The sequence below is a fragment of the Notechis scutatus genome, chromosome 15, assembly GCF_049901735.1.
Source record: "Notechis scutatus isolate UNSWTSFEM ecotype Mainland chromosome 15, rNotScu1.2, whole genome shotgun sequence".
Lineage (NCBI taxonomy): Eukaryota > Metazoa > Chordata > Lepidosauria > Squamata > Elapidae > Notechis > Notechis scutatus.
Genome location: NC_142023.1, coordinates 3821084 through 3839831, shown reverse-complemented (window position 1 = coordinate 3839831; position 18748 = coordinate 3821084). Strand labels below are relative to the sequence as shown.

The window sequence follows — 18748 nt, the reverse complement described above, 5'->3', positions numbered from 1 at the left end:
GGGAGAAGAAATGGCTTAAAAATGGGTGTGGGCTGTTTGCTCTTTTTTTTTTTTTTCTAAGACAGTAATTCTAAATAAGTTCTAAGACTAATTTTAAAATTGTTGCAGAAAAAAGCCTTTTAAAAAGCCTTCTTTTTCTCCTCCTCCTTCTCTTCTTCCTTCTGTCTCCTTCTCTTCCTTGTCTTTTCTCCTTCTCCATCTCTTCCTGCTCTCCATCCCTCCTCCTCTGATTTCTTTCTCCTCCATCTTCTCCTTTCGCTTCTTTTTCCTCCTCCATCTCCTCCTCCTCCTCCTCCTCCGCCTTCTTCTTCTCTATTTCTTCTTCCTCCTTTTTCTTCTTCTCCATCTCCTCCACATCCCCCTCTTCTGCCTTTTCTTTCTCCTCCTCCATGTCTTTTTCTCTCCTTTTTCTCTGGCTTCTCCTCCTCCTCCTTCTCTTTCTCCATCTCTTCCTCCTCCTTCTCTGCCTTCTTCTTCTCCATCTTCTCTTTCTCCTTCTTTCTCCTCCTCTTCTCTTTCTCTCTCTCTCCCTCAGGTATCTGGTAAATATTCATTTGCTGCCTTCTCCGGAATGCACAACGGTACGACCCTTCCAGACAACAAGGAGGGCCTGATTCAAAAGGCCCGCAACAATTCCTTCGTGGCTTCCTACACTGAAATCCCTTCGGCCAAAACCATCAGCCTGGAATACAAGAGGATTTGTGGTGAGTCAGCACAACACAATCTGGGCCGGAGGCAGCCAAGGAGAAGATCCAGGGATCTTCAAGGGATCCAGTTAGATTCCATGCAGTTGGAAGGCTAGTTGAGTTGGTTTGTTGAGTTGGGTGTTTCCAACTGTTCTAGGGAAACTTAAAAAGGTTGGGAAGCTCTTGATGGGGCTCTGGAAGAAACAACGAACCAAGAAACCAAATTTGGAACATAGCTATCTCAAAACAGCCCATTTTCAGAATCAGAATAGAGCTGGAAGGGACCTTGGAGGTCTTCTAGTCCAGCCCCCTGCTCAAGCAGGAGAACCTACTGTCAATTCATAAAATATTTCTCTGGTCAACAGAAAGGGACGGGAGAGCAGTGTGGCTGCTTGCAAACCAAAACTGCATTCCATAAATGTTTTCAAAGATAGTAACTAGGTGACTGAAGTTTCTGCCATGCAAAATTCTAACTGGAGAGCATGACTGATGACTCTGGGCTATGGAGGTGTCCCATTGGAGAATATGAATTAGGATACACCCAGGGGGTGGGGAAAAACCAGGGTCAAGGGTGACAATGGATGATGTGTCTCAGAGTTGGCTACACCCAGGCAGCGACGGACAGTTTTAACTCCCAATAAATCCTTTTGAAGTTTTGGAAGTTTGGCTCGAGACTCATGATTTAAATGGGGGTAACTGCCGGAATCCTGACACCTACACTATTTCAAATAAGTGGCTGTCCGATCTCTTCTTAAAAAGTGATGGAGCACCCACAACGTCCGAAGGCAACACCTGAAGGCACTTGAGCTTCACCTCTTGATGAGGAAGTTCTTGGAGATCTTTTTCTGTGCCAGTAACAGATTCCAAAGTCTGCAAAATAATTTTAAAATGCTGGCTGAGGCTTTCTAGATCCCAGGTCTCAGATCTCGGCACAGGAGTTGCAGAGATACAGAACTCCATCTGTGATGACTTGAGGCCCCTGGGAAAGAAACAAGCCATCTCCAGGTCCTGTTCTCACATATCTTTGGGGGGGGGGTGTCCTGTTTTACAGGCTCAACCGTCATCACCACCACTCCACCACCCCAGGCGGCAGAAAACCTGACCGTGAAAGTCCACCAACTCATTAACCTTTGCAAGCCGTGGAAGTGTTTGGATAGCAGCATCGAAATTGCTCTTCTCAAGATCTATCTGGCGGTAAGGAAAGTCCATCCGGGATCCTGGGCAGCTCGGCCTCAGTTTCCCTGACTGCTCCCCCTTTCCGGGAAGGTCAGCCAAGGTTAATCAACTTGGACTCTTCCATGGAGGTTGGACTAGCTATCTGTTGTGGTTTGCCGACAGCGGAATCGGATGGTGGGGAAGAACGGGGGACCAGTCAGGGAGTCTGGGGGAGGACTCAGATGAGGGTCCTGCATCCGATGCAGAGATGGGGCCAGGACCATCTGGGAGTGGGATGCTGACTCTGGAGCCTCTGGAGTCTGGCAGCAGTGAGGCAGAGGAACAAGGGGAGCCTGTTCCCAGTGTGCCTATGTACAGAGCTGCCAGAAGGCACAAAAGGGGCGACTTGGGAGTAAGGCTGGGAGGTGATTGCCCCTCCCATAAGGGATAAAAGTCAGGCCTAGATGATGAAACGTTTGCAGGAAGCAAAGTAGTTCGATTGGTTCCGAGTCTTCCTTGAAGCTCTGTGTACTTTGGTTGGTTTTTCCTTATTACTTAGGTTGGTTTCTTTTATTGGATAATTCTGTTTTTTGGCCGCATTCCACAGCACTGAAAGGTGGGTGCTTATCTTGGGGGACTGTTTTAAGATTAGTTCTGGCTAGGAATGAAAACCATTCCCAGCGTTGCAATAAAATAGGTTTTGCTTTTAAAACTAGTTTGTGATTAGTTATGATTTACAAAGCCTGGGTCAGAACACCATCCCAGAAGCCCCAGGCAGACTGCCATGGATCAAAAAAATACAAGGGTTGGATCAATACACCCCAACAGAGTCAGAGGCTGCGTAGGTTGAGCACAACCTGGGAATCCAACCCCGTGCTTCTTTTTTCAGCAACCCTGCTGGAAGAGTTCTGTTCCATCCAGAAGCTTGCTTGTTCTCTCCTTGGGCTGTCCCTGTTGAAACATCTCCCAGCTAACCGTGGTTTGTCCTTCTCTTTGCAACCCCTTAGGCTTTACCGACACGGGTCGATGCCATCACCTTGAAAGATCCCAGTTGCAGGGCCAGGGACAACACAACTCACTTTGTCCTCAACAGCATCCTGGATAAATGTTCCACCCAACTCGAAGGGGGGGTCCACGTGAAAAACCAGGTAGGGTATTTTTTTTATAAGTTTCCCCTAAAATCCTGGCCTGGAACCCCTAAATCCTGGCCTGAAGCCCCCAAAATCCTAATTTGAAGCCTCCCAAATCCTGGCCTTAATCCAGCCAAATCCTCACCTGAAGCCCCCAAAATCCTGACCCGAAGCCTCGCAAATATAGCAGGATATTTTATGCAACTATTTTTTCTTAAAGCAAAATTACTCAAAGGCATTTATATCCAATCAGTAAATAGTAAATAAGTAAATAGTAAATAAGTAAATAGTAAATAAGTAAATAGTAAATAAGTAAATAGTAAATAAGTCAGTCAGTCAGTCAGTAAGTCAGTAAGTTAGTTAGTATGTATGTATGTATGTATGTATGTATTTATTTATTTATTTATTTATTTATTTCTATCATCCCAGCTCATCCTAACGCTGCCTGTGTTTCCGGGGAAAGTCACGGTAAGAAGAAATTTCTTTTCACTCTAAAACGAATTCCCAGTTCCTCGGTTTGCAATCCCTGTCCTGAGGCTGTGCTGTTCTTACTCTGGTGAATTCTTTTTGCTATTGCTTAATTTGTCCTTGACAAATTACACACTGCAGGCTTTTTCCATTGCTATTTTTTTAAAAAAAAGTCAGAAGAGGAGGTGATAAAAGGGTGTTTTTAGGATTCCGATTTGTTTAGCATGCAGTTTTAGGCGTACCTGCCATGAGTTTCAATGGGACATCCTGTTACACATATATAGAATTAAACCTTGCAAAATGGGGATGCTGAAACACACAGAAAAGAGCTATTTCTTTTCTCGAGTCATGCAACGGACTGACGCAAATCCCTAATTTCATCCCTAATAATGTTAGATAATATTATTTGTATGGTCGGCAACTGGCGGGCCCACCTCTTCAAAGCAGATTTTGGCCCTAGGGTTAGGAGAAAACTACTAGACAAGGTTTATGAGAAAGAATTCTTTCTAGGAAAATTAGAAAAGTCCTATGAAATGCAAAGTCTCCCCTTTCTGCTTTGGAAAAAGGAATCGGGGAAAACCCACAAACGTTTGTTTTTTCCATGATTCATTTATAAATGTGCAATTTTTTTTTTAAAAAAAAAATTCTTCCGTGCAAAGGCTTGTGATTTTTCTTCTTTGCAAAGCTTCCCCTCTCCCTTTATGTACACTGAGACCGTATGCACCAAAGACAAATTCCTGGTGTGTCAAATCACACCTGGCCAATAAATAATTCTATTCTATTCTATTCTATTCTATTCTATTCTATTCTATTCTGATTTCTATTCTATTCTGATTTCTATTCTATTCTGATTTCTATTCTATTCTATTCTATTCTATTCTATTCTGATTTCTATTCTATTCTATTCTATTCTATTCTATTCTATTCTGATTTCTATTCCATTGCATTCCATATTCTATTCTATTCTGATTCTATTCTGATTTCTATTCCATTGCATTCCATATTCTATTCTATTCTGATTTCTATTCCACTGCATTCCATATTCTATTCTATTCTATTCTAATTCTATTCTCTTCTGATTTTTATTCCATTGCATTCCATATTCTATTCTATTCTGATTCTATTCTTATTTCTATTCCATTGCATTCCATATTCTATTCTATTCTGATTCTATTCTGATTTCTATTCCACTGCATTCCATATTCTATTCTATTCTATTCTAATTCTATTCTCTTCTGATTTTTATTCCATTGCATTCCATATTCTATTCTATTCTGATTTCTATTCCACTGCATTCCATATTCTATTCTATTCTGATTCTATTCTTATTTCTATTCCATTGCATTCCATATTCTATTCTATTCTGATTCTATTCTGATTTCTATTCCACTGCATTCCATATTCTATTCTATTCTGATTCTATTCTGATTTCTATTCCACTGCATTCCATATTCTATTCTATTCTGATTCTATTCTGATTTCTATTCCATTGCATTCCATATTCTATTCTATTCTGATTTCTATTCCACTGCATTCCATATTCTATTCTATTCTATTCTAATTCTATTCTCTTCTGATTTTTATTCCATTGCATTCCATATTCTATTCTATTCTGATTCTATTCTTATTTCTATTCCATTGCATTCCATATTCTATTCTATTCTGATTCTATTCTGATTTCTATTCCATTGCATTCCATATTCTATTCTATTCTGATTCTATTCTGATTTCTATTCCACTGCATTCCATATTCTATTCTATTCTATTCAAATTCTATTCTCTTCTGATTTTTATTCCATTGCATTCCATATTCTATTCTATTCTGATTTCTATTCCACTGCATTCCATATTCTATTCTATTCTGATTCTATTCTTATTTCTATTCCATTGCATTCCATATTCTATTCTATTCTGATTCTATTCTGATTTCTATTCCATTGCATTCCATATTCTATTCTATTCTGATTCTATTCTGATTTCTATTCCACTGCATTCCATATTCTATTCTATTCTAATTCTATTCTCTTCTGATTTTTATTCCATTGCATTCCATATTCTATTCTATTCTGATTCTATTCCATTGCATTCCATATTCTATTCTATTCTATTCTATTCTGATTTCTATTCCATTGCATTCCATATTCTATTCTGATTCTATTCTGATTTCTATTCCACTGCATTCTATATTCTATTCTATTCTATTCTATTCTATTCTATTCTAATTCTATTCTCTTCTGATTTTTATTCCATTGCATTCCATATTCTATTCTATTCTGATTCTATTCTTATTTCTATTCCATTGCATTCCATATTCTATTCTATTCTGATTCTATTCTGATTTCTATTCCACTGCATTCCATATTCTATTCTATTCTGATTCTATTCTGATTTCTATTCCACTGCATTCCATATTCTATTCTATTCTATTCTATTCTAATTCTATTCTCTTCTGATTTTTATTCCATTGCATTCCATATTCTATTCTATTCTGATTTCTATTCCACTGCATTCCATATTCTATTGTATTGTATTCTAATTCTATTCTATTCTGATTTCTATTCCATTGCATTCCATATTCTATTGTATTCTGATTCTATTCTGATTTCTATTCCACTGCATTCCATATTCTATTCTATTCTGATTCTATTCTGATTTCTATTCCACTGCATTCCATATTCTATTCTATTCTATTCTATTCTATTCTATTCTATTCTATTCTGATTCTATTCTGATTTCTATTCCACTGCATTCCATATTCTATTCTATTCTAATTCTATTCTCTTCTGATTTTTATTCCATTGCATTCCATATTCTATTCTATTCTGATTCTATTCTTATTTCTATTCCATTGCATTCCATATTCTATTCTATTCTATTCTATTCTATTCTGATTTCTATTCCATTGCATTCCATATTCTATTCTATTCTGATTCTATTCTATTCTTATTTCTATTCCATTCCATTGCATTCCATATTCTATCCTATTCCATTCCATCTTTTATTCTATTTTTTTCCTCTGCCCTTCCCTTCCCTCTTCCCTTCTCTCCTCTCCTCCCTCCCCTCTTCTCTTCCCTTCCCTCTTCTCTTCTCTTTCCTCTCCTCTCCTCTTCCCTCCATATTCTCTTCTTTTCTATCTTCTCCTATTTTAATCCCTCCCATATTCTCTTCTCTTCCATCGGCGTATCTGAGCCTCTTAAACACTGCAGACACCATTTGCAGATCGAGACAAACTCATCTGCTTACACACCAAGGGGAGCAATCAACGAATCTCGTTTTGATCCTCGGCTGCAGGTACCCTTTGAATGTGATCTACCAGAGAAAGTGTCTCTCCAGCTCTACACCGCGGAAGATTTTGCCTCGCCGAGCAATCCGGTGATACAAGCTCACCAAGTTACCTATGTGGAGGTAATGCTGGTCTGGTGGATTTGGGGTTGGGAAGGTAGACCTCCAGTCCCAAGAAGGGTGTTGGGAGCTGAGGTGTTCCATTATTTTTGTTCGATTGAACAACATAGCTTTTAAATGTGAATGAAATTGATATATTTTTTCTCTCTTTAATTGGCTTTTTCTTTAAGGATTGTTGTTAATTTATATATGGATAATAAAACAAAGAATATAGTTAAAATGAATTATGGGGATCCTGGTGAAAAGACTAATACCAGTTTCTATAATTAACTGAATAGATCAATATATTTGAAACAACAAATGATTTAGAAAGTAATTGAGGGGAATACCATGCACAACCTTGCTTAAAATATATATATGCACATGTGACATATAGTCATTAGGAGATTATTGTTATTAAACTAGAATGTAGTAATTATATAGGGATTATATTATGATAAATTTTGATTATGGATTAAAGGGGAATTAATTGAGGCACACTCTAATTGATACTTAAAGGGGGAAATTTTGGGGAATTATTAGATTTAAGATGGAGTTTATTGAATGAAATAAAAGTATGTGACAAAATTGCAAATGTGACAGATAAAAGCATAAAGGCATAATGAATTTAGAATTAAAAAATAAGAACGTTAAGACTATAGAATAAAACTTGAGAACATTTATAGAAAAAGGAATTAAGATAAGATATAAATTGAAAATGAATTTAATAAGTATAAAGAAAATAAGAATAATGGAGAAAAATTACTGGAAAATGGAAGTAATGATTTGATATAGAATTGAATGTGAAAGATAAATATGTACTAAGGTCATGTTTGTGTTGAAGTATAAACCTGGAACCACGTTCACTGAAAGAGATGTATTTAAAATATAAAAACAATAAAAAATTATTACAAAAAAAAAAAGGAAGGCAATGTTCAGAAAACACCCTTGACCCAACCAGGCAAAACCAGCAGATGCAAAAACAAACTTGCAAGAAAAGTGGGGTTGTTGTTAAGCTTGATGTGGCTCCACATCTTGGCCAAACCGAGTTTGGTGGGCGAATCTAGGGTGTCCAAGTGTTGTCTGAATATGGGAAATAGGTTAATGCAGGGATAAAGTAAGGGGTGAGAAGAGGGGGAACCAAACCCACCTTCATTTCAGACCAGTGTCCTTGAAAATAATGTTGTGACTAAGATTGTCTTGGTGTCCCCCCCCCCGGCCCCCAGTCACCTTCCTCCTCAATGAGTGTTGTGGTGGCCTAGAGGTGGAATTTTTGCCTCACAATCAGGAGGCTGTGAGTTCGATCCTAGGCAGATATTTCTCTCTCTCTGGGCACAATGAGAATATATCTGCTGAACAAAAACTCCGCTCTGGCAACAAGAAAGGAAACCGGCCAAATAAACACTCTGCTAGCTCCATTCAGTTGCCTAGACTCCACCCCGCAAGGGATTACGGCATTATTAAATGATGAATAACAACTACATCACCTTCCTCCTCAACAGGTCTCGCTCCGAACGGCCATGAAGCAATTTTCCCTAGAAATGGGGGATTGTTTCCTAAAACCCCAAGACAACACGCCTCAGCTGCTCTTCCACCAAGGGGTTTCTCTGAGCTACTCGGTGGTGACCCTGAAATCCCCCAGCCCGAAGACCCAACGCTTCAGCTTCACCTACAAGCCAGAAGAAGAGCTGTGGTCCATCGATTCAGCCACCCTCGTTTGCGTGGTCCACCTGAACACCTCGGTGAGTTGACCTCCAAAGAACTGCCTTGGTCTTGTGGAGGATGGCGATGGTTATCCATTCAGTCTTGGTATTCCCACGGGCCAGGTCTCTCCGGATCTTGCCTTCAAAACTTCTTTTGAGTGGCTCCAGGCATTGGCTGGATGGTCAGCTTTGATGGCGCCCAGCCACCACGTTCTTTGATGGCCTGGTTTCCTTTTTACCATAAATCCTTCCAAACGTTGTTGCTTTCTTCACAGTGAGTTTCCATGGCACGACATGGTCAAAATCAGTGAGGGTTTTCTTGTGCAATTTTGCTTCCCAATGACGTTCAATGATAGCACCTTGGCCAAAGGTCAGAATCTCTCATTAAGTTCTTCAGAAGGTGAGGTGGTGCAGTGGTTAGAATGCAGCACTGCAGGCCGTTTCTGCGGACTGACTGCAATTTGGCAGTTCAAATCTCACCAGCCTCAAGATTGACTCATCCTTCCATCCTTCTGAGGTCATTAAAATGAGGATCCAGACTGTTGGGGGCAAAAGGCTGACTCCATAAACAGCTTAGAGAGGGCTGTGAAGTGGTATATAAGTCTAAGTGTTATTGCTATTGATCTATTTGTCTGCCTGTCTATCATCTGCCTGTCTGTGTCTGCCTGTCTGTCTAATCTATCTATCTATCTATCTATCTATCTATCTATCTATCTATCTATCTATCTATCTATCTATCTATCTATCTATCTATCTATCTGCTCTGGTGGTGCAGTGGTTAGAAAGCAGCATTGCAGGCTAAATCTGCCCAGAGTCAAGGGTTCAATCTTGACCGGTTCAAAGTTGACTCAGCCTTCCGTCCTTCCGAGATGGGTAAAATGAGGACCCAGATTGTTGGGGGCAAATAGGCTGACCCCGTAAACCGCTTAGAGAGGGCTGGAAAGCACTGTGAAGCGGGATATAAGTCTAAGGGCTATTGCTATCTATTTATTTCTATGTCTGTCTGTCTATCTATCCTATCTCTTATCTCTAACTTTGTCTCGATCTAAGAGCTGTGAGAGCCATGATGGCACAGTGATTAAAATGCAGTATGGTAGGCTGACTCTGCCCACTGCCATCAGTTCGACCCTAACTAGGCTCAATGTTCACTCAACCTCCCATCCTTCTGGCCTAATGAGGACCCAGATTGTTGGGGCAAGAGGTTGACTCTATAAACAGCTTAGAAAGGGCTGTAAAGGCACTGTGAAACGGTATGCAACTCTTATTGCTATGCATTGGTTTTGGAAGCTGGATGGTGAGGTTTTTCCAGATTAACGGAGTTGGAAGGGACCTTGTAGGCCATCTAGTCCAACCCCACCCACCCAAGCAGGGTGACCTCAACTCTTATCTGCTTCATTTCAAAACGTCTTTAGAACCAGCCAGCATCTTTTTCTCCAGGCAGTTCTGGTTGCTCAGTGACCGTTCGAGACTATGACAGCCCTCAAAAAAACAGAAGACCTGGCTTCCAAATTCTACAGGTGGTCCTGCGATTGTATTTTGGCTGCCGGGCAACCAGCCCTCATTTAAGGCCATTTGCATCATCCTGCAATGACATGACCCTGCAATTTAATAACATTGACTGCCTTAAACCAGGTTTATTTCCAGTTTCTAGCCAAAAATGCCCACTAAAGAAAATGGGTTCACTTTAACAACCATGTTTCCTTAAGACTACCACAAATAGTGTCGTAAAATTGGGTTGGCTCCATGAGTGCCTCGATTTACAAACGTTGTGACCTACGGTGCAAAAATTCTGGGCTCTGTTACGTTGTATGTTGAGGACTATCTGTGTTCTTTTGCATAACAGGAATTAACTTTGTTTTCTGTACTTGGTCTGTGTTGGAAGATGTTCAGTACTAATGTCCCTAAGAACTCCGGAAAAAATAAATTTACTATTGCCAAATGAAGCAGATAAAAGGAGGAAGAATTCCCTTTCGTTTAAACTGAACGTATTTTTCCCTTCCTTTTTAGAACGGCAAACTCCGAAGCTACGAAGGCTCTTTAGAAGTGATGCTGAAAAATTATAACCCTGGATCCCACAGTGAGTTGACAACTCTTCCCTACACAAAATTGATCCGTTTATTTGCTCTTTTGCACAGAAAAGCTGGTTCATGCATTTATACGTCTGTTTGTGGGAAGGCACCCACCCTCTCTCTTCAAAATCAGCTTTCTGATGCTGAGCTTAGAAAATGGAAAGCTCCTTTAAACACCCACAGATGGTTCAAAACACTTTTTCAACTCCTAAACCTTATGCACTCTCAAAGACAAAGTGATCCAAAAGGACTCACTTCCATGATGGCGTTTGTGTGGTTTGGATTCAGAATCTGTTGAGAGCTATTCTTTCCTCTTTCTGCCTGGTTTAGCCTTCCCAAAATTTCTTTTAACACTTCTCCTTTTGTGGTGCTGGCCTCTACTATGTTTGGCAAAAGCCACCCTGCCATGTCTTGATGTTTTTTTTTTTAACTTACCAAAGGTGAAAAATCCGACACCCACTAGGTGGCAGGAAAGAGTGAGTTTTCAATATCTCCTGCTGCCCTCTGGTGAGCGTTTATAACAGAATAACAGCGTTGGAAGGAACCTTGGAAGTCTTATATTCCAACTCCCTGCTCAAGGATCTTCAAACTTGGCAAGTTAAAGACTTGTGGACTTCAACTCCCAGAATTCTTGAGCTAACATGACTGGAGGAGGAGGAATTCTGGGAGTTGAAGTCCACAAGTCAAGTTTGAAGACCCCTGCCCTAAACCATTTCAGACAAGTGGCTGTCCAGTCTCTTCTTGAAAACCTCCAGTGATGGAGCAGCCACAACTTCTGGAGGGAAGCTGTTCCACTTGATTAATTGTTCTCATTTTCAGGAAATTTCTACTTAGTTCTGGGTTGATTCTCTCCTGGATTATATTCCATCCATTGATTCTTGTCTTGCCTTCTGGTGGCTTTGGAAAATAAGTTGACCCACCTCTTCTTTGGGGCAGCCCCTCAAATACTGAAAGACTGCTATCATGTTATCCTTCTTTAGACAGAATTTGCATTCTGGTGTCCCACTTCTGAAACTCGCGCTCAAAGTGGTAAGTCTCCATTTTTCTCCTTCGCCCGGCTCGATAGCCATGTCCCGATCACTTCATGACGGTGACAATCTGCCAATGCCTGCACTTCTATCTCCACAAGGGCCACACTGGGTGGGCCCCGTGGTCCAGCCGGAAGGCGTGCACCATGACCTTGGCTGGGGACACCTCTGAGCACGGAGCCATGGCTAGAGAAAGTACACACGGACAACGGAAGAGGATTTAGTTTTAGAACGGAAGCCAACTGGCCCTGCCCAAAAGTCAGAAGTGGGATAATGGTGGGTGAGGTGTCATTTTTGATGCAGAACAGTGACAGCTTCCCCCGAAGGATCTTATCTCCTCTGTTATCCCAAGCCGATGTGGCTTTTGACTTGGCGGAGCACGGCTGGCGTCCACCTGTCTGCGCCAGGGAAGGAGATAAACGAGAGGAGTTGAGAAAGCAGGAAGAATCACATCTTTCCAGACGGAAGTTCAAGAGATAAAGAGAATTCTGCTGGCTGCAAAAACAGGTCCAAACCTTGGCAGGTGGCCACCAAGTCCAGAGGTTCCTCCTGGAGGCTACCAGGGGGTGAAGGAAGGGAAGAGCGCAAAAGATTTTGGATTCAGGGGCAAAAGAGAGATTTCCAAAAAAGGAGAACACCTTCCTGAGAATCTCCTTAGCTTTCTTCTCGTAGCAGATGTCCACGTCTCCATGGGAAGTAGACCTTGAGACGATGTCCCCTTGCAGGGTTTCGAATTTGAGGACAATTCGGTAGAGTTTTAGGTCTCAGGAGGCCCACTTCCCCAAAAGCAAGGAGAATCTGGAGAAAGAAGCACATAAAACCAGGATGAAACTAAACCCAGTTTCATTTTCAAATGCACCCCAGCTAATAAGACAATTTGTAGTCCCTGTGTCAAACTGTTTCTTTAATCGGTTACATTAAAAATGGCAAATTTGATGGGGGTTTGGTGAAGGAAGGCGGATGCAGCTTTGTTTCACAAGGAGAAACATCTGTGTCTTTTCTAGTATGAGTTGTCGTCCATCAAAACCTTGCAGAGAAAGGTGGATTTTTTAAAAAATATATATATATTCCTATTCTTCCTTTCTTTCTTGTGTTGCGGTGGCCATTTCCCCCGGACACTTGTGTAGACGCATAATATTTCCCACTTGAGATGTGTAGGATGAAGAAATCAGATTTGCCAAAATAAAACAAAGCTGCTTCATAAGAAGGATGACTCCCACAAGAATGAAATCGTCGGAAGCCTGACACCATCATTATTCCTGCTGACTATAAAGATTTGGATTAGATTAACAGAGTTGGAAGGGACCTTGTAGGTCATCTAGTCCAACCCTCCCCCCACCCATGCAGGAGACCCTACACCACTTCTGACCAATGGCAGTCCAGTCTCTTCTTGAAAGCTTCCAGGGATGAAGCTCCCACAACTTCCGAAGGCAACTTCTGTTCCACGGGTCGGTTGTTCTCCCTGTCAGAAAATTTCTCCTTATTTCTAGGTTGAATCAATCAATTAGAATAGAGTTGGAAGGGACCTTGTAGGTCATCTAGTCCAACCCCCTGCCCAAGCAGGAGACCCTACACCATTTCTGACAGGTCCAGTCTTTTCTTAAAAGCTTTCAGGGATGAAGCTCCCACAACTTCTGTTCCATGGGTTGATTGTTCTCCCTGTCAGAAAATTCCTCCTTATTTCCAGGTTGAATCTCTCCTTGTTCAGTTTCCATCCATTATTCCTTGTCTGGCCTTCGGGTGCCTTGGAAAATAGCTTTGACCCCCCTCCTCCTCTCTGTGGCAGCCCCTCAAATATTGGACGATGCTATCCTGTCTTCCCTGGTCCTTCTCTTCACCAGACTAGCCAGGACCAGTTCCTGCAACCGTTCGTCGTATGTTTTAGTCTCCAGTCCCCTAATCATCCTGGTTGCTCTTCTCTGCCCTCTTTCCAGAGTCTCAGCATCTTTTTTATATTGTGGTGACCAAAACTGGATGCAGGACTCTAGGTGTGGCCTTACTAAGGCTTTATAGAGTGGTATCAGTACCTCACTTGATCTTGATTGTATTCCTGTTAATGCAACTTGGGATTGCATTGGCTTTTTTGGCTGCCGCCACACACTGTTGACTCCTATTTAGCTGGTTGTCCTCTAAGACTCCAAGATCCCTCTCACAGTTCCTGGTTTGGGGTTTTTTGTGGTTGTAGGGACACAAGGATGAGGGAGGCAGGCATGGAAAGGGGCCTCTTCGCAATTCCTTCCTGCCAATTGAGTAGCATTTCCAATATGGATGTTTTCCGTCCTTCGGAGGTCTTCCTTCCTGCCTCGCTCCTGTGCGGCTCCCGCCGGACAGCGAAACAATAACATGAGGAAAAACTCTTTGACACGAACTTGGCCCCAGAGGGCCCCGGCCGAGCACATCGCGCACGTCGAATGATGTTCCTTCACATATTCAGTGTCCTTGTTTTGGCACAGGACCGTCTCAGGAGAAACTGGTCTTAAGAAAGGTGTCGCTTGGGGAGAAAAAAAACATACCGAACTTCACAGCGAGAGCGTGTTCTGACCCAACCTGGTTCCAAGAGAGAAATACAAGACAAAGGCCTTGTATCTTGTATTTTATCCTATAATTATTGCATTTCACCCTATTCTTATGTTAATTTGTTTTTATAGGATTTTATTGGTAATACATGTTTGAACCTTGTATTTTTGATATGGCCCATAGGCTAATCAATAAGGCTAATCTGTGGGATAGAAATTATAAATTATAACAATGTCAACTGCATATAAGGAAAAGCTACATAAAATGTTTTATAGGTGGCACTTCCCACCAGCAAGACTGGCAGAGATGTTTGAAAACATGTCCACCAAATGTTGGGAATGCAATCAGATACTAGATTCGTATTATCGTATGTGGTGGACATGCCCAAAGGCAAAAAAAAATATTGGACCAAAAATACATACGTGGTTAGAAAAAAAAATCATAAAGCAACATATTGACTTTTTGACCAGAATTATTCCTGTTGGGTATTTTACCAGAACTGTACAATCAAGGAAATATATACAGTGTCTAATTTTACCTGCGTTTAACAGCAGCAAGAATTGTTTTAGCACAACGGTGGAAAAAAATGAAGAGATCCCTTCAGGTGGAAGTGTTATAAAAAAAATATTAGAATGTGCAGAGATGGATAGATTAACTTTCAAAATAAAGGAGAAAGAAGAAACAGACCATTTCTTAACATGGAATTTGTTTTGCCAATGGCTAACGAACAGAAAGAGAGGTTAGAAACGAAAAAGATTTAAGAGAATGATTAATCACATAACAGACGTTTCCTAGTATGGATAAACTAATATCAATAATATTATGTGATCATTATTAGCGATATGCATATTATTATGTTTATTGTCTTTTTGTCATTCAAAACAAATTGTGCTCAGACAACACGCTGTTCCTATAGATGTGTTTTTTTACGTTTACAAAAGAAAAAATATATCGATAAAACATATATATTTTAAAATAATAAATAAGTAAAGCTAATCTAATTCTTTCATTCCTTCTCTATAGATGAAGGATTGAGGATTAGCACTGTGCTGGGAATTGCCTTTGGAGCATTTTTGATCGGAGTCCTGCTCACCGGGGCCTTGTGGTACATCTATTCTCACACTCGTAAGTTGTGGTTGTTTGCATGATGGAGAGGGGTGGGGGGGAATGACCCCCAACCCAGGTGAACCCCCTTTAGAGGTGAATGTTGTGGTCAGAGCTCAACAACCCAAGGGGAGGTTGTTTGCGGGCACCAGAAATTGGATTTCTGCTTTGTGGTCGCTAGTCCTCATGATTCTTATTTATATTTTATTTTATTTGTTTGTCAAACACGTACAAGATAACAAGTGTAGGTAGGAACATAAACAGGAACAAAGGAAGTAGATACAGATAAATGGTGACAGTAAGACAGGGACAGTAGGCACACTGGTGCACTTATGCATGCCCCCTTATAGACCTCTTAGGAATGGGGTGAGGTCCACGGTAGACAGTTTAAAGTTTTGGGGGGCTTGAGGATGTAACAATAGAGTCAGGTAGTGAGTTCCAGGCACTGACCACTCTGTTGCTGAAGTTGTATTTTCTGCAATCGAGTCTGAAGCGGTCTACTTTTTGAGTTTGTATCGGTTGTTTGCCCGTGTGTTATTGTGGTTGGAGCTGGAGAAGTCATTGACAGGCAAGATGTTGTAGTAGACAATGTTGTGCACTATGCTTAGATTGGAACCACAGTTCCAGATTGTCCAGGCCCAAAATTTCGAGCCTGGAGGAATAAGGGATTCTACTGTGAATGGAGGAGTGGAGAACTTTTCTCAAGAAAATTCTGGAGGAACGCAGTTATAATGGAATCATCCCAAGCTCTTCGGCCATCGGTTTAGCTCAAGATGACCAAGTGGAGCAGGAGAATTAGAGTAAGCCATCTTTCCCAGCGTTATCTGGAGATGCAAAGGATGGGATTTGCCATTTTTTCCATTCGGGAACCCCTTATCTTTATTCTCCCGTCTTCCCCTCCCAATTCCCAACAGGAGACATCCGGTCCCCTTTGGCAGCCCAACCTGCATATTTTCCTTAATAATCTCTGCAAAAATGGAGGAGCCGCCATCCCTGAAATCTTTATCTGCTTTTTTGTGATGGGTCTGGCAAGGTTCACCCCTGCTGGAGAAGGCAGTGGGAAAGCATTTGGTCAACCCCGTTGGGATTTGGCAAAGCCAAAGAGCTTTCCGCCATGTGCTTTCTGTCTCCTCGTCAGCTCCCAGTTGGGTCCCAGCATGGGAAAATTTTCCCCAGCAGAAGACAGTGTCTGTAGCTCGGGGTTGAATTGAGGGATCCCTGCTGTTTTTTTGAGTTGAGTTGGCTTGCAGATGTTTCATCACCCAACTAGGGAACATCAACAGAATGACAAAGTTGGAAGGGACCTTGGCGGTCTTCTACTCCAACCTCTGCTGGGGCAGAAGACCCAGCACCATTGCAGACAAATGCTTGGCCAATCTTTTCTTTAAAACCTCCAGTGATGGAGCACCCACAACTTCTGGTGGGAAGCAGTTCCACTGGTTCATTATTCAGGAAATTCCTCCTTAGTTTTAGGTTGGTTCTCTCCTGGATTAATTTCCACCCATTGCTTCTCATCCTACCTTCTTGTGGTTTGCAGAATAGGTTGACCCCTTCTTCTTTGTAGTAGCCCCTTAGAAATTGTAAGTTTCCCACTCACTACCAGGTGCTATCATGTCGCCCTTAGTCCTTCTCTTTACCTGGTACCCTTGATATTATCTAGATGGGTCGTGACCCACCTGCAAACTAACTCAACTCAACTCAACTCAACTCAGAGAGCAGCAAAGGACTCTAGAATTCTCTCCACCTGGTCCTTCTCCTAACATAATTCTCCTAACCCTTTGTGTGGACTTCTACCCCATTCCAGGTCCCATCACCAAAACCCAACCAGCCTCGGCGAACCCGCCTGCATCGGAGAGCAGCAGCACCAACCACAGTTTGGGCAGCACTCAAAGCACCCCTTGTTCCACCAGCAGCATGGCATAGCCCCCTAAAAAACAGGGGAACCACAAGGACTTCCCACAGAGGGAAAGCATCTGGACTGCAGAGCGGTTGGGTTCCAAGGCTAGTGAAGAATGTTCACCTCCAAGCCAGCGGGGACTTCCTTCTTCTTCTTCTTCCGACATCGAAACGTTGGGCGTTTCCAGCCAGCAACTTCTTGGAAACTATCGGGATGGGTTGAGGGGCACAGGGGTCCCAGCCCCTTAATCTGAGACTAGCCATTGGATCCCCCATAAATGTGACCAATTGTTGCCAAGGTCTTCAAGGTTGGACGGTTGGATTAGACTCTTCTTGTGTTAGGCATCAGGTAGTAAGTGGGAGACTCTATGGACTTTTGCTAATTTCTTAACCACAGCAGCAGCTAATCTCACTCCCAAAAGAAACCAGGGTGAACTAGGTTTGTGGGAGGTTTGCTTGGTCTCCTGGCTAAAACCCCGGAGGACAAAAGTATTGTCTGAATCGGGAATCCCCGTAAGATTGAGAAGTTACCTTCTCGTGTGTCTTGTCCTCCAGCTATGATAGATCCAACTTTGCTGGTGGGGTGACGGCCAGGACTCCTGGGCCACCAGCTATGGAGGTTCTTCCACGGGTCATCAAACCTAGGTAACGCCAGGAAATACGTTCCCCTTTCTGTTGGAGTTGGGAGTTGGCCTTCCAGTGGCATAGCTCCCGATTGCCCCCGGACTCCGAGTCCCATCAACTTTCAAGAGTGAACATGCTGGGAATCATGGGAATGAGTGCCCACCTGAAAAATATCCACTTCTTCTTAGGAGAACATCAAAGTCCCGCCCCACCCTTAAAAATTGGCATCACAGCAACCTTTCAAGATAGAAGAAGCAAGAGTTGAGCAAGGGGTTAGACTAGAAGGCCTCCGAGGTCCCTTCCAACTCCGTTATAAGTCAGAGTTCATTCAGGAGGGAGTCTCCCACATTTCCTGTGTGTTTTGCAGCCCCCCCAAGATAACGGCAAATCATATCCCTGCATTTTGGGCCCTTCCGCACCCTGCCTGGTTGGGTTCACGCACCAATGGGCCACCCGAGAATTAATCCGAATTATACTCACTTCAGCCAGTTTGTAGGGGAAGAGCAAATAGGTTTTAGCATTCCTCCTCGTTGTAAAAGGACTTGGGGGCCACCTCTGTTCTGAAAGACATATAATTGTACGTATATAAATAACTTTACATAGAATATATTTTGTAAACCGTATACAGGGAAATAATACTGTGCCTACTCACCATTATCAGTTCTGGTTGTTGTTATTTTTAAAACTCCTTGGAGGGGCTAACAGAGGATCTCAGAAGCCATAAACTGAGGGTGGGGAGAACCCACAGGGGAAACTGAGTCACATCTAGCAACATCCCACCAGATGCGTTTCCGATCAACATCAAGAGCCCAGCAGCTGCTCCAGCTGCAAATACAGATGCTGGAAGGCTCGGGAATTGCCTGGGTTTGATTGACAGATGCAAAAAATATATATTTTGTGCATAGCAGCCTTTTGTCACCACCCCCTGGAGGCCAGAAGGCGTTTCTCTTCAGGCTTTCTCCCTGCCAAAGCGCCCCCTGTTGGATG

General features: G+C 42.2%; 2 protein-coding genes and 1 long non-coding RNA gene across 3 annotated transcripts in view; 2 read left to right on the top strand and 1 right to left on the bottom strand.

Annotated features, from left to right (window-relative positions):
- Positions 1-18418, top strand: part of ENG (endoglin) — a 39271-nt gene extending 20853 nt beyond the window's left edge. The window contains exons 7-15 of the mRNA XM_087944063.1: positions 536-704; positions 1738-1880; positions 2849-2989; positions 3401-3439; positions 6731-6844; positions 8323-8562; positions 10531-10600; positions 15161-15262; positions 17046-18418. Of these exons, the coding sequence (XP_087800189.1) occupies positions 536-704; positions 1738-1880; positions 2849-2989; positions 3401-3439; positions 6731-6844; positions 8323-8562; positions 10531-10600; positions 15161-15262; positions 17046-17164 (1137 nt within the window). The 3' untranslated portion in view covers positions 17165-18418. The remainder of the gene's footprint in view (positions 1-535; positions 705-1737; positions 1881-2848; positions 2990-3400; positions 3440-6730; positions 6845-8322; positions 8563-10530; positions 10601-15160; positions 15263-17045) is intronic.
- TRUB2 (TruB pseudouridine synthase family member 2) overlaps positions 1-18748 on the top strand; it is a 316494-nt gene that overhangs the window by 36026 nt on the left and 261720 nt on the right. The window lies entirely within an intron of this gene.
- Positions 1-18748, bottom strand: part of LOC148129450 (uncharacterized) — a 118414-nt gene that overhangs the window by 27001 nt on the left and 72665 nt on the right. The window lies entirely within an intron of this gene.